General features: G+C 44.5%; 1 protein-coding gene across 2 annotated transcripts in view; it reads left to right on the forward strand.

Moving 5' to 3' along the window:
• Positions 1 to 12,682, forward strand: part of CASTOR2 (cytosolic arginine sensor for mTORC1 subunit 2) — a 136,841-nt gene that overhangs the window by 64,164 nt on the left and 59,995 nt on the right. Inside the window, exons 2-3 of one of the 2 annotated variants that reach the window (XM_030027126.1) lie at positions 2,629 to 2,699; positions 6,356 to 6,538. In XM_030027126.1, the coding sequence (XP_029882986.1) occupies positions 2,629 to 2,699; positions 6,356 to 6,538 (254 nt within the window). The remainder of the gene's footprint in view (positions 1 to 2,628; positions 2,700 to 6,355; positions 6,539 to 12,682) is intronic. The other variant, XM_030027127.1, reaches the window with a different exon arrangement.

The raw sequence follows: 12,682 nt of genomic DNA on the forward strand, positions 1-12,682 counted from the left end.
TAGATTTTCCTTGGGAAAAAGAATGCATCACTAGCCTAAACAAAGTGAATGTATACCACAAGAACCACTGGTCGTCTCTGTGCTGGTGAAAAGACTTTGCTTTTAAATTCAGACAGCTCTATCCTGCTGACCTTTTACAGAATTGCAGTGAGGTGGGAATTAGGCTTTGAGATGGTATATGAAGATGTGAGGTTTTGACATGCGTTCTGAGCCAGCAATTACGGGATTTCATCTGTACATATCCCTTAAATATCATCACTTTTAGATGTGTGCTAAGAAAATGGCATCTGTCACAATCACTTTTTCTGCTGGGGTCAGTGTGTGCGCACAGACGTGTATTACTGTTCTGGAACAAAATTCCTCCATAAATGCCATCGCAGATCAGCAAAGATTTTTTTTTTTTTTTTTTTTTTTTTTTTATATTAACGTTTCCTCCTTTAAGACCACTAGCTTCTCCCTAGTCAGCATGCATGTGGCTCGGTCGGGTAGTAGTAGCAAAGAATTTTATTTCAGTAACTTCTCCAGGGAATTCATCCACTAAAAAATAAGTACTTATACCTCCTGGGACCCACCTGGAGCAGCATCCCAGCAGTCCTTTTTACTCAGTTTGGATCATCCCTCACACAGGTAGCATCCTTGTGCGGTTAAGAAGTGAGTGAAAAATTTGGGCTGCTACTGTTTTCTGCTTCTTTGGCACTATTCCTGGAAAGAGTCGAGTTAGCTACTGTGACAGCCACATTTACTATTACCAATGACACAAAATAATTAAGTTGTGGTTTCTGTTGTGGTGGGGCCACTTCCGTATTTTATAGTGATATGTCTGTGCTAGGAGGGAGAGTGTCATGCTTGATTGTTGTGACGGATGCTTCCAGGAAAACAGGACGAGCCTCTAAAGGCAGGTTGTCTAATACTTTCCATTTACATGAAATCCTGTTGGTTACATGGCAGATCACTAACAGAGCTGCATGTTGTTTCTTCTAGTTTTTCGGATGAGGTGAGGGGGAGGGCAGCAGCCATCTCATTTTTCTCCCTGTTGTTTTTGGAGGGGATAGCTGCAATCTTTGTTCTTTTCAGTCAGTCAAAAGAATGCTCAAGCCAGTTTTTAGTCTGATTCTCTAATCAAGAGAATGCTTCCATTTTTTGATGTCTTGAGCCACCAGCGTGGCGTTCCTGGCTTTCAGAAGTCGTGAAGACTTTGGGACACAGATGCGCAGCAGTGCTGAGAAGCCCTGGTAGTCCCTGGTTGCCAAGTCCTGCTGAACTGTGCTCCATGCGGGAATTATACTGTGAACACGCTGTGAAATTTGGGGGCCTTAAGAACAATCTTTCTTTTTCCAGTATTTAAAATATTTTCTGTAGGTTGCCTCAGATAAATCTGAGAGTATTACAGTGTAACTGCGAAATCCTGCTCTTTGGTCCTTATAGACACAGGCTCTTCCTGTTGCACCCAGTTTAGTTTCCTAGAGGGAAAAATTTCTCTTGTGGCTTGGGCAGCAAACACAGTCCATGTGCTCTGGCATGCTCCTGGAAAGGCTGGGAGCCCTCGTGGGTCAGGGATGCCAGCCAGCACTGTGCTGATGCTCCTCAAGTGCCTGCTCTGCTGAAGGTGAACATGAGCTTGCAAAATGTTGTGCAAACCTTTCTGCCATTGCTGGGGGACCAACTGGATAGAAGCTGGAGAAAGTTTATGGGGTTGTTTGTGGGGTTTTTTAGTAGATGTTACTGTACATACATTGGTGTGTCAGGGGAAAAAAAAATCCAGCTGTATGCGGTGTTAAACCTTAAGGCTGATGCCTTTTTTTGTTTGTGTGTCTAAAGTGGTAGAATCCCATGTCACATTTGGTTTGTATCTCATGCTAGAGGTGACATTGTGCTCGGTGCTGAATGAGATGGCGAGGCTGTGCCGCATGTGGCCTGCGGTGTCAAAAGATGAGCACAGAGCAGAACAGAGGCAATAGGAGATTGAGGAGGAGGGAGGCTCGACCTTGTGTTCATGTGCTCGATGGCCACTACCACTTGTCTCTTCACCTGGAGCTCCCCAGGGAACGGAGGCATCTACTGAGGGAAGGGGCAAGGACCAGCAAAGGGAACTGGGATGCTGTCTGCTGGTGGGAAAAGGGTCTGAAGCATCAAGAAGAGATGCTGGGGCTTGGTTGAGAGATTGGATGTCAAAACTTGACAAGGCAAGAAACTTCAGTGGGCAAGTAGGGAAGATGGGTGCATGTGTGAACCATGGGAGGCTTTTGCAGGGCATTGCAGTGACCAGTTGGCGAGCAAAGCTTTTTGCTCTGTGTCAGTGCAATACAACAGGTCCTGGGCTGTGATGGGAAGCCTTAAGGGATATGGTAATTAAGAAAAGTAACTAAGAACTAAGTCATAAAAATAATAAGTGTTTTACCAGCTCCGTTGTGCACAGGCAGGCAGCAGGGAATGTGGGTCACGTTGTGTGAGTGGCTGAGGCAGGGATAAAATCCAGGTCTGTTAATGCCTCAGGCCTTTCCATAAACACCAGACCGTGCCTCTCCTCCAACACAGCTTGGGTGGGAAAGGACCTCTGTTTTAGGTGGAAGACCAGGCTTTGCTCAGTCCCGTGGCTAATCATGTTCTCCTGCTGTTTGCCTTTCCCAGGTGCAAGTTCTTCAGCCTCACTGAAACCCCAGAGGACTACACCATCATTGTGGATGAAGAGGGCTTCCTAGGTAAGTGTCAACGTGTGCCACTTCAGTATCCAACCTGGGGGTGGAGGAGGAAAACGTGTCATCTCTCGCTGAGATTACAAACCAAACTGTTTGTAAAACAGGTGTGTTTGTCAGTGCTAGTAGTACAGCTATGAAAGGTGCTTTGATCACTTAAGCACGCTGTCTCTGCTGCTGAGCTGTACAAGGCGTTTCACACATGGAATATGAATATATTTTAATGCTGGGAAAAGAGCACACACAAGTCTTAAAGAGCAGCTTAAGTGTATTTGAAAAAGCAAAACCATCTGCATATCGTTGTATTAAAATGAGCTGGCCTTTGTCCCCAAGCCTCCACAAGCACACCACATCTTGCGTCTCCAGCTGGTTCATCCAACCTCTCTCTTTAAAAGGAGCACTTGAAGATGAGTAGTTTGTATCATCCCCACAACCATCACAATTCTGTGGAGTTGTGAATCAGCTCCTTTGGCTCATCACTGAAAGCTGTGATTTATCCTCCTTTCTCACACCCAGCTCTCTCCGTACTAAATGTGCCATCTTTGCACGTGGTGGCTGAAGGTCTCTCTCAGCCTGTGTCAAAGGTGGAGTCGGCTGCATGTCAAAGAAGGTGGTTGGCATGTGCTTGGGAGCTGCAGGCGCTTGGTGTTGGGTGAGTGCTGATGGAGAGAATGGTTTGGCTTTGTGGATGGAAATAGTTTGTAATAACATTTATCATGTGGGGAGGTTTTGTTTGTAGCAGTGTTATTGAGGTAGTAGAATGAGGAAGTGTTGTGCAGCTATTATTATTTTTGTTCAGTCACTGCTTTCTGTGGTTGGAATTAAAAGTCTACACATTTTACCGATTTGGAGAAAATTCATTAAAATATGAAAAAAAGAGGATTTCATTCCTGAATAGGAATTAACTGTTGAGTAACTACCTGTGACACTGTAATATTAAATGGGTTTGTAATATCCAAACCCTAAGGAGAAAATTAGAAACTATACCATCTTTATTTAGTACAGAGTCAAAGTCTTATAATCAGTAGCATTGCTGAATTATTCCCCTTTCTGTTTCAGGAGTACTCATAAACATATAATAGAATAAATTATTACATTTTAGAACACTACAATGGTGGCTAAACATTTTCATAAAATAATCACTAGGTTGAGAATAGGTGAATGAATCTTTACAGCTATTGCTGTTTGTAATTTGGGAGTTGTAGGGTCACGTGTTCTGCTTTGGCTCCTAAAAGAGGAGGTGACATAACAGTTCTGCTGCCAGAATGTCCCTTGTTGCATTTGTTCAGGGGGAGTACGCACAAAAATTTCATTACTACTATCGGTAGTATCAGCCTTTTTATTATTGGTGGCAGCTGGGGGAAATCGATTCAAATTTGGTTTCGTCGTAATGGTAGGATGCAAAGCCTCCCTCTAAGAGCTTCATTTTAAGAGAGAAGTCACCAAAGGAGGAGGAAAGGGTTGGGTTTTTTTCCCAAAGGCCACAGCACGCGGCAGAGCAAGAAACTTGGAGAGTCCCATTCTCAGGAGGGAGTCTGCCTCACTGAACTGTGCTGTCCCTGCAGATTTGCCATGCTAGGGGCATGCTCATCTCCAGCATCACATCTGTGTCTGTAACATCCATGGCACTCATTTCTTTGCCTAGTTGGCACAAGGCATATTCCTCAGTTCAATCACTGGTGGCAAGTTTGGATTGCAACCACCCCTGTACAGCCTCTAGCAGCCACGCTATTTGTCTCTCTGGAAATTATTCCAGCTTGAAACAAAGGTAAGCTCAAGCAGTGGTTTTGCTCATCAGAAGCGGGGGATTGTGTTGCACTGTGTGCACCACCGGTTGTACTTGGAGCAAATCCCACGTCTAGCCAGACCAGTGTCCTCGAGGAGCTGCATGTCCCACTGCTGCCCCAGGTTATCTCTGTGAACCAAACAGTGCTACTGCACTTCAAAGCGGCAGACCTCTCTGCTTGGACCCTTTTGACTTTGTTACCTTGGCTCTCGTAGGCACATGAATTTACTGCTGATAGTTACAGTACCCATGTAGCTTCCGTTGGGCTATGGTATTGGCAGCATATAACGTCCCTTTTTTTCAAATACGCCGCGTGCAGTTGGGTTGTTAAAGCAGGGCTTTGCAGGAGAAAAGATCACCTTCCAGACAGCACAGGGGAAGGAAGGAGCACGCTAAGGCCATCCTCTACTACGGTTTGGTGTGGAAGCCAGGCGCATAACCCAGCATGGGTAGTAGTGTCACAGAGCTGGCAGCTTCATCACCTTTTCTTTGCTTTTTGCTAGTAAGTGATGATCTGCTGGCAAGACTTGTATACTTTGCATCCTGCTAATTCTCCTAACACAACACCCATGCCCTTTGGGGTTGTGTCCAGCCCATGCTCTTCTTTCTGAATTGTCACCACCACATCCAAAGCTTCCTCTCAGGGTTAACCCTGACCACAGTCTCCACTGTTGCTCCATCCCTGTTCCTCGTTTCCATATACCATAAGGTTTTCATGATCTGGAGGAATTCAGGATCTAGGATGCCTTGTAACCGCAAAAGGGCTCTGCTTCACTCCTGGCTTCCCCTCACAGTCTGGCTATAAATGTCTCAGGAGGAGGAGTCTCACTTGGCCTTTTTATAGCGTGTAATCAGCCCAGGGGCTTGAACAGGATCAAAATCTATAAGAATTGCAGCATCTCACCTTCTTGCAAAACAGCACCAATCACGTCTCCCTCAAGTGCATCTTGACCTGACTAGCAAAGTGCCGGGTTCAGCTCAAGAATTACAGGGTAAATCTTCACCTTTGATGAGCAGTTTAGGTAGCAAGTCCAGCAGCAAGTGACTTCCCCCCCCCAGGTAACTTTTGTTCTTGTAGTGCTTAACAAACTCGATGTAAGTCTCTGAAGGACAGGCTTTTGTGTGTGGAAAATTAAGACCTTTCTTGCTCAGGCACCTGTATGAATTTTTGCTGCTGCAGCAGTGAGAAGATTGTCCTGTTAGCTGGCATCTCTCATGTTAGCAAGGCCCCTTCTCCTGCATATCACAAACAGCACTGAAGGGAAAAGAACAAGCTGGAGAAATACTTTCAGCAGTTCTTGGGGTTAACACTTCAAACATACTGACACGCAGTAATCATTCTTAACTGTTTTGTCAAAAAATAATCCTCAGGCTTGTTTCCCTGAGAGTAGCAAGTGAGTCGGGCTGGTAAAGAAGTCATTATTTCTTCTCCCCAGAAAACGTCTGCAGTGCAAAGCCATAACCTGCTTAAGCATTCATCGTGCTGGAAGGGAACGGCTACAGCCTAATTCTTTGCTTTAATTCCCCAGCGGTGAGGTGGGGATTATATCTGCACAGAACCTTGTTTGTTCCAGTGGCTGTTTCTTGGGCTTTGGCCTGTTAATGAGGAAGAATTTTATTCAGCAAATAACACGGGGGGACAGTGCACAGAAAGCTCTTTTCCTGGCTGATACTGAGATGAATTAGCAGAAGGGTTTGGCCATGGGCCCTCCTGTGTGAAGACAAGTGTCTCAGCTACTGGGGTGCTTGGACAGCCATGTAAAATCCTTGCATTTATCACCTGCTGTGCAGCCAGCGCGTGGCAGAAAAGTCAAGTGGCTGCTGCTCCCTGAAATATAGGAATACTTGTTTGAGTTTGGTTTGCTTTTTTCCCAAGGTTTGGCTGAAAGCAGGAGCTGCCTGTGCGTGGAAGCAGTTGCTGACATTGCAGTCCTGTCCTGGAGATGCCATCTGAATAAAATAATGGGGTTTGGGGGTAGCAACGTTCCTCCAGTGGCACTCCCAACAGCTGTCGCATCGCAGTTTCTGTACCATATATCCAGAGAGCCCTTTATTGGAGGTAAACGGGCAGTTTGGGTGTTTGTCTTGTTTTGATTGTCCCTTTTCTGTTCCTGGTTTCTTCAGCTGGTTTGTCTGCAGTCCTATTCATCCTTTTTTCTCTTGGAAGTCCACTACTAGGTTTAGTGATAGCTCTGCTTGGGTAGCTTTCAATGAAATGCCATCCATCTAGCCTCCCATTTTATAGCACTTCTCTAACTGAACAGCACAGTGTGAAATGGAGAACTAATGCCCTCCCTCAACCACCTTTATTCTCTACAAGCTTAATGAAGGAAGAGCCCATCCAGTGTCATCTATATAAGTTGGTCCAATTGCATGGAGGTGAGAGATGGCTACAGTTTACCCTCAGGTATTTCTTTGTTTCAGTATCTCTTGCATCCACTTGAAATGATCCCAAACTGTTTGATAAGGACCTTCCCAGAATCACCACCACTGGGACCTGGCTATGTGCTAAGGGAAGAGGAGCTCCTCTGTACTATCTTTCCTATGGCAAGGTAGTCTCTTTGCACCTAGAAGGCAACAAGTTCTACTTTTTGAGTTTCTGCCCTATTTATGATGGAAAGAGGAGTCTCCCTTTTTGAGACCTCTTACAGGGCAGTGAATGGAGTTTGAAGGCTTCTTTCTCCATTGGGGAGAAAACCCCTAGCCTGTTGCTGCCCCGACCTAGCTGCCTCTGTGACCTTGGCAGCTGTTGAGTTGCTCCATGAACATCTGCATAAATAGGGACTGTGACAGTCTGTCACCCAGGTGAATCCATCCTGAAGATGGAAGATTGTAAAGCAACATGTTGCTACCATTTTCAAGGTGAGATCACTGCCTTCCCAGCCTTGGCACTTGGTTGGTGTCCCTTGCATGTAATCTTTCTCTGTAGGCAATGAACTTAAAAGGTATCAGAGAATGGGGAAAGAAATCAAATGCTGGGGTCAAGTGAGGAGTGAATCCTTGCGATTTCCAAGTTGGTAAACATGCATATTCTAGTTGCAGGGAAATTGGGGGTGGGTAAGGGGAATACATCACATTCCTGTACTCTGGTCTTCTTTCTCCTAGAACTGGCAAGCCCGTTTCATGTAGGCCCCTGCAGTCAGCAGACCTTAGGTCCTGACTGATCTCTTCTGGATTGGAAACAGAGTGGAAAGGCAATTTGATTTCAGTACTGAAGCAGTGGTGGGAAACATCTCCTTCTCTGGTGCAGATCCCCTGTATGAACATAGAGCAAGACTCTGTCTCCCCACACTGAGGTTAATCTACAAGATGGAGGTGACAGTCCTCCTTTTAACCTTCTTTGGCTGCTTAGTATGGCTAGTAACTTCTCTAAGGCCAGAAATCCATGCATTTACAGTTTCCAGAATGAGGCAGCTCCTAATCTTAGTTCATACCTTACAATAAATTGCCCAGTACATTAAGAATAATGGAACTATTTGAAAAATCTCAACTAGGCAGAGAGATTTTGTCAGAATTCATAAAATGTTGACCTCATTCTAATAAAAAGAAAGGATAGAAAGAAAAAAAGCCCTCTTGCTGGCAGTGCTTTGTTTTGATAACCATCATTCTCAGACAACCTGTTCCCTATCTGACCTTGGATTCAGGACCATCATATGCTTTAGTACCACATTGAGTCCCTTTTTCAATAACATCAAAATGGTAAATTGCTTTCAGTGTCCTCTCTCTCATCCTGTATATAAAATGGGCAAGAAATCAGCTTATAAATAAGTGCAAGAACAGAACCCATCTAGCTGGGAGCAATCTGTAACTTTATTTAAAGATACAGAGGGAAGCAAGCTAATAGAGGCATCTGGGTTTTTTGAATATTTCTTCTATAACTATTTCTCCTTTAATTTTTTATTGCCCAGTGACTAGGCCTTTGTATCTCAGGCACAGTGGCTTAATTTGCTTGCTGACATTTATAGCGCTGAATTCCTTCCCCGGGACCGCCAGGAGAGCCTGCTGGTTGCTAGGCAGAAGATGTTTTTCTCTATTAAACACGTGCACAATCGCTCTCTTTTGGATCTGTGTATTGGCCAGACTACACTGTGTCTGTGGTTTTCAGGTTTTTTAAGTAATGTGGTATTAATGACCTAAATTCAAATTAAAAACACAGGGATTTGACTACTGGCTAATTAGAAATATGTGCTTTGTTGGGAAGGTTTTTGCTGCAATGCATATATGCTGATATAGATCAATAAACATGTTGGGGGGCTGTGATTACATGCCCTCTCCCAAGAGGCGGTAGGGTTTGGCGGTTAAAGCTTTTGGGGGAAGGGAGGGAAGGATTCCAAGGTCTGGTTTGTGTCACCTGGGGAAGGGAGCGCTTCAGCTTCTCCTTAGAGCTCATGTGTGAGTGGATTTGCAAATCTTGATAGCACATATTATTCCTTATGTTTGTAACCTGCCACGTAAAGTCTTTTGGTCCAGTTTCTCTGTTTGCTCCTATTTAAAGAAATACTGCATAAATAGTACATATTTTTCACTGTTTCCTCCAGCAGATGGGTGTGTATTGATAACCTATTTTTGTTTCACAGCCTGTGATGAGAAAGCCCAGACATTTCTTCCTGAACCATTTGACTGGCCATGATTTCCTTCTTTAAATTTATTACGTCTTGGCTGCTTCCTAGCACTTTCCAACGTCTGAGATAGATGAACAGATAGATACCACGGCTCATTCTTATCAACCCGCTCTCATAAATGCAGGACCTAAAAAAGCTTTTCTGGCTGATGGAACGATTCACTGAAATTTTAGGTTGGTCTCTAAAAGCATGACGCAGCCCTACAGAGAAGTAGCAGCCCTGCTTATTTGTTTCACTGGAGAGCATTTGACCATCTGCCTGCTGTTCCACCGGTGCATTTCTGTTTGTTCTTTTTAAGGCAGGGCTTAAGGGGAGTTGGTGGCTTTCATTGTTTGCCTGTATCTGGAGCTAACCACAGTCTGCCAGGTTGGTGGAGGCACGCCAGGGTAGCTCACTGTGCACCCCATGGCAGGGAAGGGACAAGGCTGCATATGCACTCTAAGACCTTTTGAAGTATTTGTATATTGTAAGTGCTGGTAGGACTGTAATTTGTGATCTTTCCCTGCTTTTTAAGTGAATTTTATATGGAGCACCCTGTGAGAGATGAGGAAGTGCTGTTACCCCCATCACAGGCTGAGAACTAAAGCACAGGGAGACCTGAGGGATCGGTGATAGAGCAGAGACAGGAACCCCCTTTCCCAGGGCTGAAAGCATTCAACCCTCAGTTCCCAAACTTTGCTAGTTGTGAACCTACTTTTAGGTTTCAAGCCATACTTTTCTCAAGTTCGTGACCTGATGAGGAAGTGGATTTCCTCCACCTTGGCATCTCATAAATGCTGTGACTATAGTCTAAAACTGGTGAGACTACAATAACCTTCCAAAAAAACAGGCTTTCATCACCTGCAGTCAGAGAAAACATTTCTTTCGTGGTAATCCCTTGTAAAATGCCAGCACCGGCACTCCCCAGGGTTGGTCTCCGAGCAGATTTGCCAGATTTTCTCTTCGGCGCAGGAGATGGAGGCCTCCATGCCTCAGGTTTCCCAGGGATCAGCAGTCATTCGTCAAGGTGAGAAAATTTCTGTCCCTGGCAGGCTTGGAGGATCCTCCTGGTCAAGTGAGGAGGGAAAGCCAAACAACCTTACATCCTGTCTGTACCTAGACAGAGGGTCTCAGGCAGAGGTGGCAAGTTTTGTGCCCCAAAATTTCACCAACTTTATTTTCTCCTGGTGCAGTGAGATCAGTCTTTTCCAGCTTTCTGCCAGTCTTGGTACAAAGTCTCCAGAAGTAATGATGGATCAAGGGTAGCTCTCATAATCCCAGTGCAACGTGTCTAGTTGTTTGGTTTTCACTAGAAGCAGTTGAATTCCTGTATCTAACTCTGGAAACGCAGAGTGATGCATGTGTTTGACTCCAAGCTAACAGTTCTCTCTTGAGGGGAATGAGGAGAGGCTCGATGCTTTGAGCTAATTCTTGTGTAGTTAAAGAGAGGATGTTCTTTCCTTTGCATGAAGTGTTAAGCTGATGGTGACACACTGGCCAACCATCATCTTCAGGCTTTTGGCCTGACAGTCACAGAAGGTCTCTTTTGGGTTTGTGGAAGGGCTGCCTGTTGGGCAAACGAGCCTTTCCCAAGTGAGCTGCTGCAATCGCAAGGTGAAGGGACAGGGAGTCAGAGCGGCTTGAAGAAGTTCCCAGGTCTGCTGCAGGCTTTTCTGGTTGACCTTGGACAAGTCTCTCATTGTGTCTCAGTTTCCTCATCTGAAAAATAGGGATAATCCTATTAAATCACCTCATAACAGGCCTTATAAAGATTAATTAGTAAACATGTGGAAATGCTTTGATAATGTAACAGGCAAGGGCCACGATAAATAATAATTGAGGTAGCTTGTGTCCCACAGGATTCTTGCAGACTTGGGTATACTTGCAGACCTACTGGATAAATCATCTCTGCAGTAGAACAGATTGGAGATTATGGTGGGAAAAAATAACCTTTTGTGAAAAAAGTTGCATAATCTTTTTAAAATCTTGTATCATAGTATTTAGTCTTGCACAGGATTAAGTCTCACAACCTCAAGGTTACAGTCATACAACGGTTATGAATTTAGTGGCTCCATCTTCAAGTCTTGTTTGAAATGTAATTATTTGCTCTGCTCTGTCAGTCCAGTGAAATATTGTCTGAAATGGGATTTTCAAAAAAGGAAAAGAAGGATTCCTTGTGCTATGTTGTCTGAAAATACAGAAGGAATTGGAAATGTGAGTCCAACTGCATCAGGTTTTTTTTTTTCATCTTCTTTTATTGCGGTGTTTTTCGTTTTTCAGTGAAACGCATTGCCTGCGTCCCCTTGCCAGCAGTAATCTGAGCCGTCAGCGTTGCCTTCAACTGTCTGGGCTAGGTCCTCCCCACCCCCTGGCTTGCAGATTCTGCGAGCAAAGCCTTTGCCAAGAGTTTTTGAAACATAGGGAAAGTTTTGTCAGGAAGTGGGAAATCTGCTGATTTCTGCAGTTCCTGTCCCCTGATTACCAGAGACAAAATCCTCAGTTCTTTCAGACTGTGGAGCCCATTCGCTCATGAACAGCAAGTGGGCGAGGAGAGGCTGGCCATGAGCAGTAATGCTTTCCTGGCTGGGAGAAAAAAGCTGTGGTTGACAAGTTGGGAAGGACCCAGCTCTTGATCATGGCACAGAGAGGGCATCAAAGTCAGTGCACTCAGGAGGCAATGCTGTGCAGGACAGATATGCCCATATCCATGCTCTGAACACATCTTGAGCCAAACCTTTAATCTTCATTGCTTATCACTAAGAAAAAAAAGCCAATTTCTGCTCCCTTCTTCCTTCTCGTGAGCAAACGCCAGCTTTTGGAGATTGGATCTGGTTTTGATTTTCCAGGTTTGCTCATTATTAGTGGCGCATTATTGCATGAAGAGGAAGGAAGAGAGCAGCCTGCTTTCCTGAGAGCAGACTGGAGCCTAACCTGGATTTGTCTTCCTAACACGGTTCTCCAGTGAGAGTGGACATAATGATTATTTTTGGAATCTGCCTTACCATGTTCCACATTTTTAGCCAAACATAATAACGATGCTTTGTTTTTGGAGTGTATTCATACTTCCTGTCTTATGATACCCCTGTGAGGTAAGAATTTTTTTTCTCCCACATATGAGGAAACTGATAAAAAGGAGACTGAATGACTTGTTTCAAGTCACATACACGCTTTGCGGGATGGATCAGGTTTTGCCTTAACTACAAGCCCAAATTGCCATCTGCTTGTCTGCACTTGAAAATCAGACTTTATTTACCACTGTATTCCAAAGACTTGAATATCTGTTATAAGACACTACTGTAAAACCAGTTTTCTAGTGACCCTTCCAATAGCCTGTAGTGAGTCACCTACCCCTCTGTGCTCATAGCCAGGTGGGAAGTGTGCTATCGCATTATAATAACTTCTATATTATGACTTGACTTTCTTGTGCAATGCCGTTTATTGCTATATCAGTGTCTGGCCTGGCAAGAACTCGCCTCTTTGCTCTTAGACTCAGACCATTGCTATTAGTCTGAGTTTTGTTTCTCACAGCAGAAATCACAAGTAGGAAGCTAAGAAAGGAGGCCACCATAAATATATTTTCTAAATGGACATTTTTGTGCATT

Source organism: Aquila chrysaetos, chromosome 10 (genome assembly GCF_900496995.4).
Source record: "Aquila chrysaetos chrysaetos chromosome 10, bAquChr1.4, whole genome shotgun sequence".
NCBI classification, from domain to species: domain Eukaryota; kingdom Metazoa; phylum Chordata; class Aves; order Accipitriformes; family Accipitridae; genus Aquila; species Aquila chrysaetos.